Source organism: Hyaena hyaena, unplaced genomic scaffold, assembly GCF_003009895.1.
Source record: "Hyaena hyaena isolate Hyena2069 unplaced genomic scaffold, ASM300989v1 scaffold_1080, whole genome shotgun sequence".
NCBI classification, from domain to species: Eukaryota; Metazoa; Chordata; class Mammalia; order Carnivora; family Hyaenidae; genus Hyaena; species Hyaena hyaena.
Genome location: NW_024081704.1, coordinates 518,129 through 541,102, shown reverse-complemented (window position 1 = coordinate 541,102; position 22,974 = coordinate 518,129). Strand labels below are relative to the sequence as shown.

General features: G+C 54.5%; 2 protein-coding genes across 3 annotated transcripts in view; one reads left to right on the top strand and one right to left on the bottom strand.

The window, feature by feature from the left end:
* Positions 1–386: 386 nt before the first annotated feature.
* The window catches only part of RSPH14 (radial spoke head 14 homolog), a 99,586-nt gene continuing 76,998 nt past the window's right edge, over positions 387–22,974 (bottom strand). For both annotated transcript variants that reach the window (XM_039222168.1, XM_039222167.1), the window contains 3 exons: positions 4,396–4,621; positions 2,417–2,553; positions 387–668 (listed from right to left, as the gene is read on the bottom strand). In XM_039222168.1, coding sequence (XP_039078099.1) covers positions 430–668; positions 2,417–2,553; positions 4,396–4,621 — 602 coding nt within the window. In that variant the 3' untranslated portion in view covers positions 387–429. The remainder of the gene's footprint in view (positions 669–2,416; positions 2,554–4,395; positions 4,622–22,974) is intronic.
* The window catches only part of GNAZ (G protein subunit alpha z), a 52,936-nt gene continuing 41,748 nt past the window's right edge, over positions 11,787–22,974 (top strand). Inside the window, exon 1 of the mRNA XM_039222166.1 lies at positions 11,787–11,833. The gene's annotated coding sequence lies outside the window, so the exon portion shown is untranslated. The remainder of the gene's footprint in view (positions 11,834–22,974) is intronic.

Here is a 22,974-nt window from a genome sequence, read left to right as displayed (position 1 = left end):
GCCACCCATTGTGAGAAGGGGGAAGAACTGTCTGAGCATGGCAGTATCCAGCCACACCCAAGGGCCTGGTAACTCAATGTCCGAAGCTTAGATTGTGCCTGATCCAACTGTCTTCCTTCCTCCAATACAACTCCTGGCCCTTGCTTGTCCCTGGAGGGCCTAGCTCTGCTATCTACCTTCTGAGGGGACTCTTCGACCCAGCAGAGAGCCAGAATGCCACCCTCCTATCCCTGGGCCTTGGACTTAGCCCATCCCTCCTTGCCTGGCCATGATTACCCAGTCCTTTGAGGCCAGGTGTTTCCCCTTTGCAGGAGAGAGGGGAGATGTGACCACACTCCAGGAACATAAAGTGCCATTCAGACCCAAGATAAAGAGATTCAGTCCATTTATTCAGGCATGCAGCTTATCAGGTCGGGCCCAGTAAGAGGTTCAGGGTTTCCACTCAATGACTTTGATGGCAATCTGTGCTGCCCGCCGCACAGCCTCACTGGTGTCATTCTCCAGGACACGGAAGATGGGCACATGAGGTTGCAGAAACTTGCGGCCCTCAGGGGCCTCAGCCAGCATGGTGAGGGCCTTGGTGGCATTCAAGCGTGCCTTGCTCAAGGATGAGTCCAACAGGCCCAGGAGTGGTTGGATGGCTTCTGTGTCCAGGGCAGCATACTTCCCTGTGGGCCACCAACACCAAGCATTCCTCAGGGGGCCTCCTGTTCTAGCTCCTCTCACCCCAGCCCAACCCTGGCCTCCAACCTGCGCAGCCTCAGGGGAGGTGCCTTTCCACATTTTCTCACAGGTCTAGCACCTTCCTCTGCCTCCAACCTTGCCCTCACCTCCCACCCCTTCAGCACCTCAACTGGCTTCTCCCCAACTACCTGATGCTTGTCCTACAATTCAGTTTTCACAAGAAACACAAAAAGTAAAACCCAAGGTTTCATTTATGTGGCAAATGTTTCTTGAGCACCTACTCTGTGTCAGGCACAAAAACTCACATAGCTCTCTCCCTTCTGGTGCTTACAGTCTAGTGGGGGGCATTAATGTGTAAAGAGGACATTGCTCCTTAACCTTCACCACCTCATCTCTGTCCTGGCCTGCTAAAAGGACAGATGGTTGCCCCCTGGCCCCCATCTTCCTTCTGTGCTCAATGTACTCTTTTCTTTGTGCTGGGACCTGTCCAACTGCCCTCTACCCTGCTGATTCCCACTGTTCCTTGGATCAACACTCATGCCCCTCCCAGAGGAGCCTCGCCCCTGCCCTGTACCTACCACATGCCATGCTTCTCCTCTAGATCACTAACCCTCTGCCACACCCACCAATGTTCACCAGAGGCTGAGATGTCTAGGTTCCCACCACCAAGCACAGGGCCTGGCACATGGCAGGGGCTTGGGGACCCTTGGCTGGAGTGCCAGCTCTGTGAAAAGTGGCCTCACATCCCTAGGTTCTAAGCTGTTGCCTGGACCCACTGTGAGTCCTCTGGCCCTCCAAGAACTCCCACAGGAAGCTCAAGCGAGACACAGCACTGAGGATACCCAAGAGATAAATGTCCAGGGGTGTCTCCTGCCCTGGTGGTCAGCATCCTCATTGCACAACTGAAAGGAGGCTCTGGCTCTAGGAAGGCCCCGACCTCTCCTCTTCTGGTATGTCTCAAATTCCACCTTTAAGGTCTACTGGATATTGGCTGAGAAGCCAATTCTGGGGGGCTCTGCAGCATGCTGACTGAAAATCAGACCCAGTCAGTCCTCTGTGGAACACCAAGAAAGTATAGAGCATGGGGCTGGTACAGGCAACTGTGAACATGGGGAAGGACAGACAGCTTTCAGAGGTCATGTGGGATTACCCACCCTGGCCTCCAGGTGGGGAAACCAGCCCAGTAGCTCCCGTTAGCTCAGGGTTGGATGACTTAGCATAGAAGCCTGATTGGCTGGGGGGACCCCAGGTGGGAGAGGTAATCTCATACTCTTATTTGCTGCCCAATCCCACCCACTGAAAAAACACCACAAAAGCAAGGCTCCAGTTGTTTGCCTCAGCCCCAAGATAACCAAATCAAGGATGGAAAACTACGTAATTGATCCCAGAATCCAGGGTTACAAGGGTCCTTGGTTGGAGGTGGGAATTCCAGGCTCAGGGAACAGTCTGGCAGGAGGGGACAGAGATCCTAATGGGAGAGTGACCAGGGAGGGACCACAGGTAGGTGGCCCACTGTAGCCAGGAAGAAGGGGGAGGGTAGAACCTCAAGCCCAAATTTGAAAGGACTTCAACAACAGGCCAGAAAGTACTTTGGTGGGGCAGGGAGGAGACAGTAGGATGCTGAGAACAAAACAAGAGTTCTGGAAAGCATGCTGGAGGCTGCAGTAACCGCCACTGCCCAGTAAGCTCCACCACTGCACAGGAGATGCACCTGGCCAGCAGGCTGCCTTACCTTGGGTGGTCACCGTGGCATACATGAGGGCCCCAGAAGCATTGGCTTGCACCTCCTCCACCTTGTCCTTCAGCAGGTGCACCAGGATGGGGATGACATCATGCTGCCACACCTGGTTCTTGCCCTCCAGAGGGATGCTGGGCCAGAGAGGGAACAGCTATGTGGCTTAAATTGTGTAAGAGGAGGTGAGCAGGGACCAGGACCACCCCAGGGGACACCAGAAAGACTTGTGGTGGGACTATCCCTGGTGGTCTAGGCCTGGCCAATGGGTACCACGGCACCAGAGAGCACTGGTATAAGGTTTGCGTCTCACCCCCATGCTTAGACAACCTGGAAGCATGGCCTGTGGCCACTGAAGGCAAAAACCACGGAGGAGCCAGGGCAGGGCAGGTGATGGAGCCTTGTCCTAAGATATCACATGAAAAAGAAATGAGACGTCTTCCCACTAGCCCAAAATGGGGAGCAGCAGGATCCAGGGGTGCGAACCACAGGGACACTCGTTTTGACTCCATGTGAGAGCCAGAGCTCACCAGGGATGGGCTCAGCCACACAAATAGCAGCGAGCTGTCAGGGAGACACTGGTACAGAGCCATCCTCAGGAAAGAGGACGCTGTAAGTCACTTCTAATCCTGGCACTGTACGAAGCTGTGAAAATGTACATGATGGACTCCCCACGATCTCCCCTTGAGAACTTGGTCAAAGATGCAGGGGTCCCATGTGTTTGTTCATTCCCACAGCCAGGGCTGACTGAGCACCTTGCAGGCCCTGGGGTTGCAAAGCAGGGTTGCTCTGGCTCGGCACCACTCACGCTTAGGGCTGGATGGTTCTTTTTCCAGGGGACTGTCCCCTGCATTGTGAGATGCTCAGCAGCATCCCCAGCTTCTACCCTCTCAATGCCAGGAGTGCCCCTTCTCCCCAATGTTAGAAAAACTAAAAATGTCTCCAGAAAATGTTGCCTTTTTCCAAGGGGACCAAAGGCCCCCCTGTTTTGAACCCCTAGTCCCAAGCAGCAAACAGGATTCTCAGGGCTCCCCTTGGGGGTGACACACAAAACAGAAGGGAATAGTGAAAAGCACATGCAGGCCTGGTGGAGGCTGCCAGTTTCCAGAGCAGGTATGGTCCTTAGAGGCTTCACTGGAAAGGGACCTCTGAGCAGAGAGCAGATGGTGACGGGTCTGGGGTGAGGCCCCAGGATCTCCATGTTCACAAGCTCCCAGGGGTCTGGACTGGGGCCACACTTGTAGAAACGATGGCCCGGGTCTCTAGAGGAAATCCCAGATGGAGGGAAAGCCAGGCCTAGGAGAGGCAAGAGGTGTCAGGACGAAGGCAGGTGACTATATCTAAGGCATGGACTTGGGGGTGGAGGAACGGACCACCCATCCTTGGGGTACACCTCTGTGCAGGATCACATGCTGCCTCCCTCCCTTCCTCCTAGCTCTGAGGCTTTGTGTTTCCTCAGGCTCCAGGCCAGGATTTAGACTGTGATTCCATGTGACCATGGGTCACCTGTGCCTCCATTTCCTTACCTGTAAATGTAGATACTCACCTTCCTTGGAGTGTCTAAATGTGCAATTTGTAGGTAATGCCAGGCACATGGGGAGCATTTAGTGACCCTCATCACCACCAGTTCTCCTGTGCTTGCCCTTCTCACAGGGAGGGGGTAACCAACCATCTTGTGTTCCCAAGGACCGGGGGGCTTCCTGGGATGCAGGACTCTGAGTGCTAAACCCAGGACACCCTCAGGCCAATAGGGCAGTGGCCACCCCAGGGGAGTGGGTCCTCCTCCTCCCCCCCACCCCGGGCACAAGCAGGCTAGGGGAAGCAGGCCCTGAGGTGGGCTCCCTGGACCTCTGGGGCAGGCTGGCTTGCTGTGGGACAGCAACCTGACGGCAGCTCAGTTGCCTTCTCTGAGCCTCAGCAGAAGCCCCAGGGCTGGCTACTCCCGCCTTCCCCGCTCTGTCCACGTGGACCGGGCTCACCTGACCGCAATGAGCACACAGGCAGCTTTGCTTCGAATGTTATCGTTGGTGCTAAGGAGCTTCTGCTTCAGGAAGGGCACCACACGGCTACTCAGCGCCTCAGTGGCATCCTCCATCAGGCAGGCTGCCAGTGTGTCCAAGAGGAGCTCCTGGATCTCTTCCTCCTCCCTCTGCAGCTTCCACACAAGAGAGGGTATCAGGCCACTATTGACAATGCCCTGGGCTCCTGCAGAACAGGAAAGGGTTCCTCAGCCACCCCTACCTGTTCTGGGTGGCAAGCAGGAGTAAGATTTCTGCAGAGCTGGTGGGGCAGGGGAGGTTTGCAAATGCCTCTGGCTGCTGGGCCCCTGAGCAGCTAGCAGGAGGCTGTAGATGACAAGCCAGAGTGGGGGCCACATTGCCCTGGAGGATCCCCAAAGGTGCCAGCCTTCAGTCACCTGTAACTGAGGGGGGACATCAGCCTTCAACAGGTGTTCAGTAGCCTGAGAAGTGCGGCCATCCTGTGTGAGCACAATAGCCATCCCTGTGCGGCCATGCACAGGAGGAGCTTCCCTCTCTTCTCCACTCTGCACCAGAAGGAAGGAGGGGTGACCAGTCAAGCCCCTCCTTCCCACCTGAAACATCTCTAAGCTGCTAGAAACCCCAGACCAATCTGGCCAGCCCTTGGGGAAAGGGAAAAGAGTTTGTGATCAAGTCTGAGGTAGAAGCGAACAGGCTGGCATCTTACATACAAAAAGAGCTGTGCCTCCAACCAAAGATGACAGGAGATCCATGGACTTTGGCCAAGGGGGTCTAAAAAAGTCCCCTTAGGAAGAGAGGCTCCACATGGCAGCATGGCTGGGGCACCATGGTTGTGGGAAGGTGGTGTGGTGAGGCTCCCCAAGGATGGACTCCACTTCCCTTCTTCCCGCTAGCTCCTCCTCCCTCCCAGCAGATGTCCGGAGGGGAACTCGGAACCAGCCCAGGTGGCACCCCCAAGGGGCCCAGCTCCCATGTGCCCAGAATTGCTCCCATAGCAGCCATCACTGGGAAGTGAGTAGGGTACTGATGGGAAGGGCAACCCACCCTCTTCCCAGCCTGCCTCCCAGCCCTCTTCCCAGCCTCCCCAGTGGCCCACTCTGCCCACCAAGAAGCCATATATAGCCCCTATGGAGGTGGCCAGCAACACCTCTCTCTTCCGCCTCCCCAGCTAAATCCTCTAATTTACTCTAGAGAGATAAACAAACAGGTTAATTAGCCGAAAGGTCTCTAAGTGCCAATTACCACTAGGGATTTCTTCTTTGAAGACATCACCCCAGCCTTCCTCCCTCACTTACTGAGGATGTCAAATGGCAGGTGCCCCAGGGTGAGGGGGTGGAGAGGCACAGATGCGTGTCCAGTGACTCGCCGTGTCCTGGCCTAGTTCTCATCGGGGTGTCATGGTGGAGCAACTAGCTCTGCCCCATTTGTTCTCAGGGCATTCATGACACAGGAAAAGCAGTGTCCCATTGCTTGAAGAGTACTAGGCTTTTGGGGGCACCTGTGTGACTCAGTTGGTTAAGCATCCGACTCTTGATTTCAGCTCAGGTCATAATCTCACAGTTTGTGAGATGGAGCCCCTCGTCAGGCTCTGTGCTGACAGCACGGGACCTGCTTGAGATTCTCTCTCTCAGCCCCTCCTCCACTCGCATGTATGCTCTCTGTCTAGCAAAATAAATACACATATTTAAAATATTTTTTAAATTTATTTCTAGGAGAGAGAGAGAGACAGCGTGAGCAGGGGAAGGCTAGAGAGAGAGGGAGATACAGACTGAAATTGGCTCCAGGCTCTGAGCTGGCAGTCAGCACAGAGCCGGACGCGGGGCCCGAACCCACGAACCGTGAGATCATGACCTAAGCGAAAGTCGGACGCTCAACCGACTAAGCCACCCAGGCGCCCCAATAAATACACATTTTTTTTTTGAAAAAAAGAGTACTAGGCTTTTTAAGATTTAATACACACAGATTTCCAAAACTGCCTAGCTTGGACTCCTAAATATATCCAGCTGTGTTAGACAAGTTACTTAACTTCTCTGAGCCTGATTTCCTTATTATTGAAACCAGCCTAGCTGGCAGAGAGTTGTGCAATGCCAACAGGTAGTGTGTGTATGTGGGGGGGGGGGGGGACATGCTGTCTGTTAGGGTCTATCATCATAAACCCAAAACAGCTGGACCTACCATAATAAGGAACTTCACCAACTCTGAGACCCACCTAGAGGAGTGGATGCAAAGACAAAAGCTGCAGTCCTTGTCCTGCAGGAACACAGCCTCTGTCTCTCCCCTTCAGCCTCACCCTCCCCATAAGGGCACTGCCAGACCACACACTTGGCCTGCCCCAGGTCCATTTTCCACCTGCCATTTCCCAGGTATCTGCCCACAGGCTGCCTACCTGCCATAGCCCTGTGTCCAACTCAGACACAACGTGACTAGCTCCCCCCTGGGGAGGTGACAATTTGACTCTCCAAGGATTTTGCTGACTGGAAAGATTTTTCATAGAGGAAGAAAGTTCCTAGCTAGGAACCTGAGCAAAGGGCTGGGGATGAGGAATTCTTGTGCATCATCAAATTGGGGCTTGACCGTGGCCTCACTTGCACCTAGGCTTTCCAGGGATCCCCTCCTCCCAAAGGTGTTGGACACAGGCTGTGGGGAGGAAGGGCACAGGAAGAGAGTCGAAGTCCAACTGTTGGAGGTGATCACTTCCACTGCTCCCTCCTTTGGTGAGGAAACCAAGGCCCAGAGAGGCAACTCAAGTGCTCAAGGTCACATGGCAGACAGTGGCAAAGCCATGGCCCCAGCAGAAACTCCTAGAAATGCTGAGCACCAGGACCCCGGTTCATTCTGAGACAGAGGGAGAAGATTAAAAATAAAACGCGTGCCGGGTGTGCCTCTCTGCTCGTTCACTTTGCTTTTCAGCTAAAAGGAGAGTTGCAGGCCTGGCTATTTATAACTAACCCAGATCTGCAATGGCTTGTTCAAGTTGGGGCTGGGGGGTTGCACACACCCCAAGGAAACAAACTGGAGAAACCCACTCAGCCCCGCCTGAGTGTCTGAGAGTCAGCCAGCAGGGCTTGGGAGAACAGGTCAAACCAGGAGAAGAACAGGAGGGTGCTGTTGCCTGCATCCAGAGACTAGCAAGATGCTACCACTCCCATCTTTGGGTAGTGGGGAGACCAATGACAGAGTCTGCCTGGGACTGGTCATGACAACGTAGGTTCATAGTCGCATAGGTGAGGAGTTCCAGCATCCTAGGCACTCTGGGCATGCAGGAAGGGAGGCCCAGGGGAGCTGGGCCTCGTCGGGCATAAGGGCAAAGGCATGAGGGCTGGGTGTATTTGGGGTGGGCCCCCAGTCTGGCATGGCTGGTGTGCTAGGAAGGATTCAGAAAGCTCCACCAGTTGCTCTGGAATTCAAGGGACATAATGCCCATGGCATGGAATGCTCTGTGACTGAGTTTTGGTCATTTCCTGGAGATGGGTTGATACTACTTGGAAAGGTCACTCCTCAGCCATCTGTCCCTGCTGGATTGAAGTCTGAGGCCTAATCACTAGGGCCTCCTTCCTCTTTCCACCACAGAGCCCCAAGCTAGTGTCTCCTGGTCCTGTGAGGTTTGAGCACCAGCCCCAGCCCCCAGGGCAGCCACACCTCAGTAAGACTCACTTGTCCAGTATTAGCCTCATGTGGCCACCATGCCCTGAACTGCTGGCACACTGACCCCCAATTGTGCCTGCCTTTGCTCAGGAGGACAAATCCCTGTCCTTAGCTTACTGGGCTTCTCAGTAGCATCTGATGTGGCTGACCCCATCTTATCTCTCAAGACACTCTATTCCCGCAGTTCTGGGACCTTCTACTTGCTGGTTTCCCGGCTACCTCTCCTTAATGGTCCTCCATCTGCTTAGCAAGCACCACCCTTTCTCCAGCATCTCCTCTCCTGGGGGGCTCTTCCTTGGCCCCCACCCTCCCCACTCTGTGTCCCCTGCCAGGGCCAGCTCCCTGTCTTGGCTGCAGCCAACCACATGGCCCTCTCCTGACACACTCTCACTTAGTGATCCTGCAGCCCTTTGCTGAACTCAGCCTTATGGAGACTCTCTGCTTTCTTATTTTCTCTGGGCTGACTAGTTGACATTTTTGTTATTTGATTTTGCATATTAAGACAACCTACACCATCTCAGGCGCCTGGGTGGCTCAGTCAGTTAAGCGTCTGACATTTGATTTCAGTTCAGATCATGATCTCAGGGTCATAGGATTGAGCCCCATATCAGGCTCTACGCTGAGTGTGGAGCTTGCTTGAGATTCTCTCTCTCTCTCTCTCTCTCTCTCTCTCTCTCTCTCCCTCTACTGCTTGTTCTGTCTTTCTCTCTCTCTCTCTCTCTCTCACACACACACACACACACACACAATTGGGGCACATGGGTAGCTCAGTCGGTTGAACATCTGACTCTTGGCTTTAGCTCAGGTCATGATCTCCCAGTTTGTGGGTTCCAGCCCTGCATCAGGCCCTGCACTGACAGTGAGGAGCCTGATTGGGATTATCTCTCTCCCTCTCTCTCAGCCCCTCCCCTGCTCATGCTCTCTCTCTCTCAAAATAAACTTAAAAATTTTTTAAATAAAGACATTAAAAGCTAGGGGCGCCTGGGTGGCACATTTGAGTGTCCAACTCTTGATTTCAGTTCAGGTCATGATCCCAGAGGCATTGTGCTGAGCATGGAACCTGGTTAAGATTCTCTCTCTCCCTCTGCCCCTCTCCACAACTTGTGCTCACTCTTTCTCTCTAAAATACAATAAATGACTAAATAAAATTTAAAAATGAAAATAAAATAAAAAGTTAATCTTAAAACTCTCCAGTGGTTCTTAGGTCAACATCACCAATCTCACACAAGGGCCACTAGCCCAGTGGACTGTCCCCAGCTCCACTCCAGCTTTGTATTCTGGCACCCACCCTGCTTGCTGGCTCCAGCAACACATCTTCCCCAGGTTCCTCCAACCATCATGGCTCCTTCACATCCAGCACAGTCCCCACTTTGGAACATGCTTCTTTCCTTCCCCAGATCACAGGCCACCTCCAAACTGTTGTCCCAGTGCCCAGTTCTCCCCCTACACGTGTGCCCAGGGTTCTGGGGAGGGCTCTCCTCCGTGAGGCCTCACACAACTGTAATGGTGGATTACTGCCCCATAGACAGGAAGGTCCACCAGGGAGGGTCAGGCCCATCTAAATCCTAAAACTGTGTCTGTGCAGAGGAGGTCATCAGCAAATGACTGCTATATAAAGTATTATAATCACTAGTAGCCCCCAGGGTCAGATAAGGGAGGTAGCAGCCAGTTCCACTGGGCTGCTTCATGGGCTAACCTCTGATCTCATGCTGGACTGCTGTAGAGGGTCATCTACACCAACATTTAGGTTGCCCCTGCAAACAGCTCAATTCTGACCCCGATCCTACAACAGAAACTGCCCTCACCCATCTCTAAACATGTGTCTACATGCATTTCCCCTCAGAATCACTAAGGACAGTCTATTAGTGTCCCCTTTGACAGAAAAGTAAACTGAGGCTCATCCAGGTGAAATAACTCACCCAAGGGTGTACGGGCAGCAGAGCTGTGTCTGTGCTTCACCCTTAACCCCTCTCACCTCTGATTCACACATCAGGGCAGGACCTGTGCACCTCCTCTTCCTGGTATCACACCCATTGGCTTCTGGGTGGTCCTGTGGGCAGAGGCCCAGCCTGACCCAGCCTGGGGGTTTGAGGGCATGCACCCAGAGGAGCCCCACAATTTCGGCCACCTTCCTCTAGTTCTTACTGGCCACCTCCAGCCAGCGCTGTGCCAGGTCTAGGTTCACCTCAGGATGCCCATCACCAACATCTGTCCTGTCCCTGAGAGTTTGGGCAACTTCTTCACAGGTGGACATGTCATGTCATGGGATATGTAGTCCAACAGTCTCCATCTCACAGCAGAGGGAATATTCCCAGAGAGGTTATGAGATAATGTTGCAATGCTACATCATCCAGGCTGCAGAACTGAACCCCCGTCCCTACCTTCAGGCCATAAACCTGGACTGGGATGACCACCCAATACACCCCACCAGTGGTCAATTCTGGTGCTCCTAACAGTTGGTGGGTGATCCTTGCAATGTGACCATGAGGGTGTAAAGTGATAAGGAAGGTTATCTCCTAGGTTAGCTAGGAGAACCTGCATTTTACCAGGGATGCTCTAGAATACACCAAGCTTCAAGTTACAATGATGGAAAAGGCAGAGAGTGGCATCAATATCTTGGCTCTCTGGCTCAAGTCTTTTAAGCACAGGAGCAAGGGACTGCTGGCTCTGAGGCCCACAGATGGGCTCCCCCGGAAATTGAAAACAGAATTTGGCAGACTGGTTCACGGGCATTTGGCTGAGAGCTGGATGCCTTCTACCTTCCACAAGCTTCTTAAAGGCGGCAATGGGGGGCGGTACTGGCCTTAACTGAGCTGGCTGGCTCCCTCCCACCTCTCTGATCTGAGGGACAGATCCTGAGCCCTTCCTTCTCTCCTTTTCAAGGCAACCTTCTGTGGCCAGGATTGCCAGGGACCCTTTAAAAAAACCCTTCACCCTGTGGGAGCAAGCAGCAAAGATGACTAATGTTCCTCTCATCGCTGCACTAACCTCATTGGTTTACAAAACCTTTACGGTTTGCATAGTCTCATAGCCTTTCACACTTTCTAGCGGTTTGTCGCGACAATTGAGGGAAGCAGGTGCCACTAGCCCTACTTTGCAAAACAGGCTCAGAGAGGTCAGTTGGTTGCCCAAGGTTGCGGAGCTTAGAAAGTGTCAAGCCGAGTTCAAGTTCAAACTGGGGGAGGGGAGCGGAGCCCGGGCCTTCCGGCACTATTAGGCGCAGTCTTTAGTTCTTTGAGAAGCAGGTCCGCTAGCTCGGCGCCGTGCCTTCTGCGCAGCCAGATCCTGGGGACGCCTGTGCGGGCAGCACCAGCGCGTGCGGGACTGCGGCGCCCGCTGAGCCGCGGCCCCACCCCTGCCCGTTGCCATTGGGCCGCACATGTATCTGTCAGCCACTCTTGTCCAATGGGAAGAGAGCCGGCGCTCGTGGCGGGGCGGTGGCGCCCAGCGCGTGGTCACCCTCGGGCGCGCGGCACCCCCGCCCGCGGTTGGCCTGGCAACGCACTGTGCTCGCGGCTCCGCCCCCTGCCGGCGGCAGCGCGGAGCTGGGCGGGTGGACTCGCGGGCGGGCGGCGGGCGGCGGGCGGCGCGGGAGAGCCGGCGGAGGGAGCCTAGCCGGCCGGAGGGTGTGCGCCGCCCGCGGTCCGGTCACGTCCCCGCGCGGGTGCCGCCGCCCGCGTAGTGCGGAACAAGGGCGCCGCGGCCCGCGCTCGCCGCCCCGCCCCGCCCCACCCGGAGCGGCTCGGCCGATGCACCGTGCGGCGGCCGGGAGGTGAGTGAGCGCCCCGCGGCCCGGGCACACGCTGAACCTCTGGGGGCCGGGGACGCGGCTGGGGCGTCCACCCCACCCCCACCCGGGACCCCGCCCGGGCCTTTGTGCTAGGGATCCGCCTGGGCGGGCGGGTGGGGGGGCGCCGGGGAGCAGCTAAAGGGATGCCTGGTCGGGTTAGGGGTGACCAGGGCAGGGATGCCTGCGAGGTGAGCAAGGGGCGACCACAGGCCAGGCAGGTGCTGGGAAGGGGGGCTACTGGGCCGAGGAGCCGGCAGGAGGGGGTGGTTACGGGCCCTGGAGGTGGGCAAGGGCTGCCGGGGATGCGGCGTCGGGGGCCCCAGAACAGTCGCTGGTGCGGAGCCCGGGCCAGGCGACCTGCAGGAAAGGCGCTGAGGCGGGGTCTCCCTCCCAGGGGAGCGGGTAGGAGGCGACCCCGGCCTGCAGGAGCGCCGACGCGTGGCCTTGGCTGAAACGGAGGAGAGGGCCCCGGAGGCCTGGGCCCAGGGCCGAGTGGCTCGCAATTTTCCGTCACTGGTCTTGCAGAGAGCAGGTTCTTTGGAAGCATTTAGAGCAAGAGATGAGTATCGACCTGCTGCGATTGTGATATGTTCCTGGCTCAGTATTTTTTTCCCTTAAAAGGTGGTGGGGGTGTTGGGGTGTTTGGGGGGAGGGATGTGAGGGCCTCGGGGCTGGGGCTCTGTATCCTGCTGGAGATCCACGGGGGCTCTGCCTGCAGGGTGGTGCTGAGCCTGTCTGGGTGATGATGGCAGGAATCCGCCTAGGCCAAGAATTGAGGTGCTCTGTTACAAGAGAGAAGAGGATGGGAAGGCAATGCTGAGACCAGCGTTCCCTGGAGTCCCTGTCTCAGGATGGAGGGACCTGCCTGGTAGGCGAGGTCTGCCTGTTTTTGTGAGGCAGCCCAGCCCCTGATGGGCTCCCTTGTGCCCAAGTGATTTCCCTGCTCTGGGGACTGAGTCCGGCTGTTAGGCTCTGTCTAGAGGAGGCTCCTTGGCCAAATTCGATTAAACAAATATTTACTGAGCATTTGCTCCCCCAGAGCCTGGCGCTGAGGTGGGAGTGGACTAGGCCTGCCCTCCCAAGACTGACTCACCACCCCACTGGGGAGAAATGTCTCTCAGATAACCCGAAGCTGAGTGTGGGTGCCAGGACCTCTGGAGGGACCTCAGAAATGACCTGGGCTGGAGTCAGATGGGCGTGTAAGCAGAGTGACATTTGAACTGGAGCTTAAAGGACATGAACACAGATGGGGTGGGCATTGTGGGCAGAGGGGAGAAAGTGGAACAAACCACAGAAGGGCACTCAGGCAGTTGTGTCTGGCAGGAGCACAGGATGTTCTTGGGAAGACATAGGTGGTGTGGCAGGAAAGGTGAGGGGGGGGGTTGCACAGGAGCTAAAGGAGCAATAGAACACCCCATTGCTTGTTAGCTGTGGCTATTCTAGGTAGGCTGCAGTTTCTTCATCTGTAAAATGGAGCAGCTCTGTGACCTAGGAGCTGGGGTGTGCCTGGGGAAGGGCCTAAAAGACTCTGGGGTCTCCTTGCAGCCTAGGACTGCCCTTCCAGGCACCTTGTCTTATGGGCAAGGCCAGGATACTGGGTAACCAACAGCCTGGTCCCATTCCTAGCCAGGATGGAGAATGATATTTAGTTGGCGACTCTGCCCCTTTGGGGCATAGACGTATGTGAACAGTAACAGGGAGGCTTGGGAGTCTCCATTTAGGGGCTGATTGCATGGGAAGGCCTGGCCGTGCTGAGATGAAGTTGTGTGCCTTCAGTGACAAGACACACCTTGTGCTCTAGAGACAAGACACTGGCACTTGGTTTAAAACTCTTGGGTGTCCCTCTAACAGACATTGATTTTCTGAGACAGGAGGTGAATAAGACATAGTCCCTCCCCTTTGGAAGGCCAGTGACACTTTCTGCCCTAGATCTGCTCACTTGCTCATTCCTAGGGACGTTTTCACTCTCCCTCCGAAGGGGCTGTTACTCATGTATGTGGCATACCCCCCCAAACCCCTAACACATACTTTCAGCATTTGGCTTTTGGCTGAGCCCCATGTTGCTGCAGGGAGAGCAGGGCCGGCCTGCCCTCATGGGGGTGCAGATTGTGCCAAGAGGGTTAGAGCCACTTCACTCTTGTGCTTGTTGCCAGGCTACATTCTGGGTCCGGCAGGGTCTGTGGGACTCTAGATTTGGGGTGTGGAATAGATTCCTCCCTCTGTCTCCAACCTCTCAGCTCTTCTGTTTCCTGGAGTCTTAGGAATTCCTTGGTCCAGATCTCAGAAGCTTCTAGGGTGATTCCAGGAACTTCTGGGTAACCAGGTAGACTTGGCAAGGCTGCCCAGAGCCCCTGTAAGAGGCCAATGGGATGGAAGACTGAATGGTGGGAAGGCTGGCCTGAGTCTTCGAGGTGTGGCCTCAGCAGCATGTTTTTCTGCGTGTTTTTCTCATGTGTACGTATGTGTGATGGCAGCATGTGCCGTGCCTTCCTTCCCTGGATGTGAGGATGAGGCAGCCCTGTCCTGTCTCTTGCTAGCCCTCAGAAGACCTAAAATGCCATGTGGGTATAGGGCGTTCTTGCTGCTGCTGACCGTGGCTGGGCTTGAGGAACTCTGGAAGAAGTAGATTAGCACACTTTTCTCCCACAACCCCAGGAAGGAAACCTGGGGTAACAGCCTCTAGACATACGCTTGCAGGCGCTGTGGTTGGCAGGAAACAGGGCAAAAGAAAATGGATAGGGGCATCAGGGCAAATGCTGAGGATTAGCCCCAGAGCGGTAGCCTGACACACCTTAGGCAGACCAGGGATTGATGTGGAAAGGCCCAGATTCCCCAAAGCAGGTTCAGGGGGCCCTCCAGTTGAGGCCTCCAAAGGCCTGTGTCAGGCCCTAGCCCTGTCGCCCCCAACGCAGCCCTATGCTGACTGAGCTTCTTTGTCTTCATGCATGAACAGAGCGAAGAGTTCCCTGCCCTATCCCTGCACCTGTCTCTGCACAGGACCTCCCTGTGCGTCTGGTCCCTTACATGCGTCCACACTGACAGGGAAGATGCTTCACAGTAGTGAACTGATGGGGCCTAACCACAGGGACCATCTGATGGAGCACATGGGAGATGTCAGCCTTCTGTACAGAGCCCAAGGAAATGGATATGGTTCATGCATTCATTCATTCCTTTGGCTAATATTTACCAGAACCTGCCGAGTACTAGGCACCGTACCAGGCACAGGGATATGGTGAGGAGCAGGACAGATGCAGTGTCTGCTCTCATGGTGCTCACAGCAGGCCCAGAGAGGCTGACACAACACTTGGGTAACTGAATGCCAGGTAAGGTAGGTGCTGTGAAGAGAACTAAAGAAAATGGGAGGGGGAGGGTCAGGGAGTCCCTCTGTGTGGAGGGGCCATTGGCACAGTGCCATGGAGAGTGATGGGTGAGTCATGACTGAAAGGGAAGAGCACCAGGAGAGAGGATGGCAGGTGCAAAGCCACTGGGGCTGACCCACTTCTGCTGTTGGAGGGCCCACCAGAAATCCAGGCAGGAAGAGGAGAGAAGCTGTTACAGCAGGGGAAGGAGACTGCAGACCCAGTGCAGTGAGAACAATAGGGGTCATGAGAAATGGTTGGATGGGGATTTATTTTAAAGAGGTACCTAATGATGGACAGGAAGCATGGACATCTGGATGGCATTAGCAGAGAAGGAAGATATGGATTCCTTCATGAGAGGTGGAAAATTGGAAATTGGGTTAGACCCTGGTGGACATGGACATATGTGGCCGTCAGAGGGGCGAGTGAGGTTGGGGGTAGAAACCTGGAGTCCTTGGCACCAGGTGTATGGGAAGCCAGGGACTGGCCAAGATCACTTGAGGATCAAGGGTAGGTGGGACCAGAGGGGTTGGGTCAGGCCTCAGGGCCCTCACCTATCAGAGCATGAGCTGAGAAGGAGCTTCCAGAAAAAAGATTAAGAAAGATTGACCAGCAAGTGAGGTGGGAGCACAATCATGATGGCTACGTGGCATGGTGTGGGGGAAGGCTGTGAAAGAGGGTGTTCTCAGGAGAGCAGATCCCCTGAGGCAAACCCCGAGGTATGCATGGGGTGCTTGGGGACTAAGCAACAGGGGTAAGACCAGCTATATGATTTGCGGGGCCCTACTTAAAAGTTATTAAACATTTCAAGACAGTAGACCATTATACGAGGCATGGGGCCCTGTATGACTGCCCAAGTGCTCGCCCATGAAGCCGTTTTGGCCCTGGGAAGGCAGTGCCACAGGCTCACCACCATGTCCCCCCTTTACTTCCCTCCCTTGGACAGTGGGCAGTTTGGCACTTGGGGCCACTGGGATCAGTCGGAGCCAGCCTGCAAGCCTCACCCTGGACTCCTGTGAGTGCTACTTCTTCCCCCTCTGTCCTTTGACCTCGGGCAGGAGGTACAGTTTGAAGGCTGAGGGCTAGGCAGTCCTGTTGGCAGGACCCAGGTGAGCGCGGCAGATGGCTTCACACAACAATGGCTTCCTTGAGTTCATCTCTTTTCCAAAGGAACCTGCTATATCACAGAGTTTTGAGTTATTTGCTTCTAAATTAAGGTTTAACTCTCTTTTAGAGACATCCCTGGAGAAGCCATCAAAAAGTGCTAAGAAATGAGACTGTTAAAAACCGTGGTACAGGAAGAGGCCTTACAGTGTCAAGCCCAGCGTTCCTTCCAGCAGCCCTTAGCCAGAAACACACCCATCTGCAAGGGCTTGTCCAAGCCAGCTGTGCCTCTTCTGGCTGGCAGAGTGGTCAGAGCAAATCTTTCAGAAAGAGACCCTGACCCAACTGAATAGCCCTCCCCAACTCTGGGCTGGAGAGCTTTGCAGACAGGGTTCCAGGACCTGAGCCCTGACCCCCTTGGCAAGGCCCTGTGAGCCAGAGAGGTCAAGGTTGTGGTGTTGGAGCAGAGGACAGTAAGCTCAGTTGTGCACATTTCCCCCAGAGCCCAGATGCAGTTGTTCACAGGGACAGCAATGGAACCTGCTGTGGACGACAGTGAGTGAATGCCTTCGAAAAGCAGAGGTTCACTTTATCCTTCCACTACCAGCTCCTCCAAGAAGGGGCTGAATTTTACCTCAGTGTAGTCCTCAGAGTTGAGGAGACTGAGATAGTAGGGCCTCAGGAAATGGTTGTTGAAGAAGGAAATGAATACTGGCAAGTGGACAGGGCTAACATGACTTTTTGAACCACATTCATGCAGAGGGCTGGGCTTCCTGGGGACTACAGCCCTCACACTGGAGAACAACTGCTCCAGCTCAACCCTCTGCTCCCAAGAGGTTGTGCCTTTGGGTCGCAAGAGGTGTGTCTTTGGGTTTTAGGTCTGGCTGACAAACACAAATCACCTACAGGTGGACACCACTGAGTGCATGCCAGTGAGGCCCTGGTTCGGTCATAAGCCAAGGCATGTGGCTGTCTCACTTCTCACGCTGCCATTATAGGCACAGGTCCCTGCCACTGGAAATCAGATGCCTCAGGCTGACACCTGGCCCCTCAGTGACGTGGTGTGACCTGCTAAGGCCTTGGTCCGATGTTGAGGTTTCACATGGTCATGACAAATAGGGTCATGTCCATGGGAAACCGTTGTAAGAGACCAATACAAGATCCTGGTGGCAGGGAAGGAACACAGTGTCTGCAGTGACCATGTGATGGCTGAATGATCTTTCTTTGGCCTGTGCCCCAAGATCAGCTCAGCAGAGCAGCTTGGTGCAGGGGGAAAAGCACTGGACAAGAAATTAGGAGACCTGGGTTCTAGTCCCGGCTCTGCCTGTAATGCTGATGCTGGTGAAGCCTCTTCACTCTCTGGGTCTCAGTGTCCTCACTTTTACATTAGCCTTGCAAGAGTTTAGAGAGTTTTCATTTCTTGTACCAACTTTGGAGTGACTGCCCAAAGCACAGAGTGTTAAGAAGAATTCTGAGGCTGTGTTATGTATGGCTCAGAGGGAAAGTGGTCATGGTTAAGGAGTGATGTCCACAGTGGGTATTGGAGGGAGGATTTAGACTCAGATGTGTTTGCCAGGGACTGGCTGACTCCACCCACTACACCCTCACTCTTGCCTAGAAACTTCAGCTCATTCTTTTTTTTTTTTTTTTTTTAATGTTTTTTATTTCTGAGAGAGAGAGAGACAGCATGAACAGGGGAGAGTCAGAGAAAGAGGGAGACACAGAATCTGAAACAGGCTCCAGGCTCTGAGCTGGCTGTCAGCACAGAGCCCGATGTGGGGCTTGAACCCACGAGCAGTGAGATCATGACCTGAGCTGAAGTCGGAAGACGCTTAACTGACTGAGCCACCCAGGTGCCCCAGCTTCAGCTCATTCTTCATCTCTCCTTATGTGCCCCTTCTTCCGGACACTGACTCTGATCCCCAGATTAGGTGAGGACTCACCTCCTCTTCAGTACTTCCTCACTGGCATCCTGAGTCTAACAGGCAACCCAGGACCCTATGAATGTCTCTTCCCATGGCAGCCTCTTTCTGTACCCTGAATGAATGAATGAATGAGCAATTGAGTGAGCTTCATACTGAGCTCCAAGAAGGCTGCCTGGAATTAGGAGACCAGGTGACCACAGAAATGGTGTTGTAGTGGTGGGGACAGTGCAGGAGAAGGAGATGAATGATAGAGAGGGCTATGAGAAGGTCCTGTGGCACCCAGTGGTCCTGTCTGACCTCAGCCATAGGGCAGCTCACCAGGGTGAACGTGGGAAATTGCTCCACACTGCCCAAAGGGGCTTCCAAAGACCCTGCTTGACCATGGGTTGGAGTACTTGACACCTGCAGCCTTCACCCTGACTCCATCAGGTCCTGGTGACCAGAGCTGGCACTGCACCTCCATACCCCCTGGCCACATGGCAGCAAGCACCCCTTCCCACCCCATCTGCTGTGACCCAAGCTGCCCCGGCTGTGTGCAACTTCAGGCCTGTACCATGTGTCCCCTCTTGCTTCCTGTGGCCCCATGGAGTAACCACCAGGACCAGCCAGCCAGTCCCCATCAGCACATGTGGGGTACTGTGGCCCTGTCCCCAAGCTGGGCTTTCTCCAGCTTGGTCACATCCCCTCACCCAGTCCATTACCTCTGATATGCTGTGCAAACATATTTCTCGATAAAATGCTGGGAAGAAAAATAATTAGAGTGTTGCCTCCATTATCCAATTTTTGATTAATCAAACTCTCTTTGTCCTCGGCCAAAATCTATTCATTTCCCTTAAACACTGGGCCAGTGCCAGGCATTGATTTCCTCTATGATAACACCATGCACGTATGCACGCACATCCCCAGCCCTGCCCCACCTCATGGCAGGGAGGAGGGCGCAGAAGCACTGACAGGGCTGTCTGAGGCCCTAAACTTATCTGCCTCCTTCAGGAAGCCACATAACACCCACCATCCCTGCCCCAGCTCCTCCAGCTCCTCAACTGGGCTTGGCTCCTATGTGGCCTGGGTCTCTGGGTGTGTTGGTTTTGTCTTGCTGGCTGTTCTGGGGCTCTCCTGGGGTGGGTGAGGGATGGAGGACTGGTGTGGAGGGAGTGTGGGGCGTATGACCACTGTGGCCACTGAGGACTGGGGCAGAGGGAACGCTGCAGCCCCAGGCGGTGTCCTGTCACTGGCACAGGAAGGCTGGAACTGGGAGGCCAAGGGTGAGGACCAGGGTTTGTGAGGGGCCTCAGGGCCCTGCGGGAGGGTTAGAGTTGGGGTGGGGGCAAGCTTCCAGTGGCAGCAACGGAAGCCCAGTCCTGATGGGCTTACCAGATGAAGGGACATCTGGGCTGAGGGCTCAGAGGCAGAGCAGTATCAGGATTGGTCAAGACTAGGTGAGAGGTGGTCACACATCCACCGTGTCTGTTGAGGGGAGGCCAAGGGCCTTTTCAGAAGACTTCCCAGAAGTCCCTGGCTCTCCCCTCCCTGTGATGAGTTGGCCCTGCCCTCATTCAATACAAAGGGCTGGGATGGATTTATCAGCACCTGCTTCCTGCCTGGTACTTCTGGGCCTGTGGGACACATCGTTGGCACACAGACCAACAGCCCCTGCCCTGTGAAGCTATTCTGTAAGTGTGATGGAGCAGAAGGGGGGGAGGGGCAGTAAACCTGTGTGCCATGGTAGAAAACACAGTGTTTCTACCTTACTGACACCTGGCCCCTCAGTGACGTGGTGTGAAGCTGTGTGCCATGGTAGAAAACACAGTGTTGTGGACATTTGGAGAGTCATAAATAGAATGGGCAGGGAGGCTTCTCGAGGTGGGGGCATCTGAGCCATTTGGGGAAAGGATGGATTGGCTCTCTGGACAAAGAGTGTTCCAGGCAGAGGGAACAGCCAGTGCAGAGGCCCGAGTTGAAATTGTGGATGATACTCAAGGGACAGCAGGAGGGCCAGTGCAGCAGGGGTGGAAAGTAGAGGGGGCATGGCAGGGCAGGAAGAGAGGCCGAGTCACAGAGCCCTAGGGCCCTGGGAGGACTCAGACTCTGGCTCAAAACTAAGATGGCCAGGGGCACCTGGCTGGCTCAGTTGGTTAAGCGTCCGGCTTCAGCTCAGTTCATGATCTCGCGGTTCATGGGTTCAAGCCCCGTGTCAGGCTCTGTGCTTATAGCTAGCTCAGAGCCTGGAGCCTGTCTTCAGATTCTGTGTCTCCCTCTCTTTCAGTCCCTTTCCTGCTCACGCTCTCTCTCTCTCTCTCAAAAATAAATAAAACATAAAAATTTTTTTAAAAATATACCTAAGATGGCCAGCTAGCAAAGGTTTGAGCACAGGAGAGATACTCTGCCTTATAGTCTGACAAGGATCCCCTTGGCTGTTGGGGGAGCACAGAGTGCAGGGTCCAGGAGAGAGAAAGGGTGCCTGGAGATCACTGTGGCAGTCCCAGTGAAGGGCTGGGAATTTGGAGGCTGGTGACTGATTCCAGACAGAGGGCTCCTCCAAGGCCAGTTAGCCCTATCCCTGACCTGAGGCACTGGGTTCTGTTAGAAGGAGTTGGGGCAGGAGACAGAGGGAGGCAGAGCAGAGCATGCAGTAGACATATGCCACAGATGCCCCCAGGTCCCCTTTTATGCCAGCACACTGTCCCCAACCACGTCAGTGTTGCGTGCTCACAGCTGCACCCTTTGCTGGAGAAGTGCCTTGAGCCCTGAGAGGCCCTGTCCTGTCCCATAAGGTGAAACAGCCTTGATTTCCTTCAGGCTCCACAGCTCCCTGGGATCAGGCCATAGCGAGAAGGTGGCTGAAACCACACCTTTGCCTGGTTCCCTGCCTGGCCCTGTCCTGTTTGCCTCTCTCCTGAACCTGCTTCCCTGGGTCAGTCACATGCCCAAGAATCACCATCTCGGGCTCTGCTTCTCAAGAACTCCACCAACAGGGTCAGAAGCTGCTGCAGGCTTAGAGGCTCCTGGGGGTCACTCGGCATAGATGAGAGGACCAGTACCAGCCACTGAAAGTGACCTGCAGCAGCCTCCAGGGCAGGGGCCTCATACTCAACAGCCTGCGGACCTGTGTGCGTTCAGAAGGCTTGGGAAGCAGGCTGTGGGGAAGGGCAAGGAATAAAAACGGAACAGATGGGAGGTAGTGCTCACCTTCCAGGTGAGAAAGATTTAAAAAAAAGGAGTTGCACAGAGGTGGGGGAGGGGGGCTCAGAGAAGGAGATATGCACCTGCCTGGCCCATAGAGTCCTCAGCAAAGAGGGTCTGGCCTGGGGCCTGGTAGCTAGAGTGGGGGGTAGGATCTTGGGATGCCACACTCAGAGGCAGGAAATTACAGGGCAAGAGACCCAGAGTGGTTAAATCAGAGTCTTTACCCAGCCCACGGGCCTGACTAAAAGTCAACAGTTACCTCCCCTATGGAAACGGGGAGCCAGGCTCCACCCCAGGCAGCAACCCCTTCCACTCAGCTTTTAGTAAAGGCCACATGTCTTCCCTGCACATCTGTGCCTCCCTCCCCCTTGTATGTGGAACCTTTTCATTTTTATTTATTTATTTACTCCTGGCTCAGAAATCTCTGGCCTGATTTCCTCCTGAGTCAGTGTTCCTCAGGCGATGCTATCGCATCTCATCTGGTCAGCCTTAGCGGCTGTGAGCTAGAAGGCTGAGGGCATCTAGAGCCACAGGACAGTACAGGGCCATAGGGAACGGCCTCCCTGGTCATCTTCAGTACCCTGAGGCTGAGGGGCTGTCTAGCTGGGGTAGAGCCATTTGTTGGGGCCCCTCTGCAGCTGGGGACACTGTGCACCCAACCTTGGTCCTTCTCCCATCTGCTCAGACTCTGGCTCTGAAATAAGCAGGGAGCTAGGAAGAGGCAAAGAAAGGGGGGCTGCTTTTAAGAGGAGACTCACTGTGGGTCTGCCAGTGCCAGGCCAGTTGGGCGGGTTGGGGGGATATGGTAAAGCTAATCCAATGGCCTGAGGCCCGTTGGCTATGGAGTGGCTGCAAAGAACCCAACACACAGAGTCCTGTTTCCCCAGCTCAGAAGTGTCTCACATGTGCACATGCTACCATTTTTTCAAAGAAGCTGTTGTGATCAATGAAATGCAGTCATCTACAAACCTTATAGAAATCTTAATGCTCTAACCAAGCTCTAACCCTTTTACCCCCGTCACCAATGCTCACTGAATGAATGGGAGTGCTCTGATACTGCGGTAAGTGTGCTGGCTGAATGCTCCAGAACAACAGGTGGTGGGTGCCCTGCACTTTGGCACCCATCCCTTTGAGTCACTGGTGTTTGGCCTAAACCTGTGTGTGCCAATTGTACTTGTCATTGTGACTACATCCTTGAACACCATATACACTGATGAAATATGAATGTAAAGAGGGATTCTGTGGAAATTCAGTGGATGCTTTAGAAAACCTCAGTACAAACTGTGATTAGGTTTGGTTTGGGCCAGACAACTTTAAGACTGGGGACAGAGAGCCATGACAACCTAGGATTCAGGCCCTGGGTACTTCACCACCTTACATTGCCCAGAGAAAGTCAACTGGACCTCACACATAGTGTACTCTGGTTTGAGAAGGAACAGTGACAGTAACTCCAGTAAGTGAGCCTGTGTTCTGAGAAAAGATGGCCTGCCCTCAAAATTGGCAAAGGAATGTATGATTATCTGTCTTAAGTTAAAATAAATTGTTTAAAGTT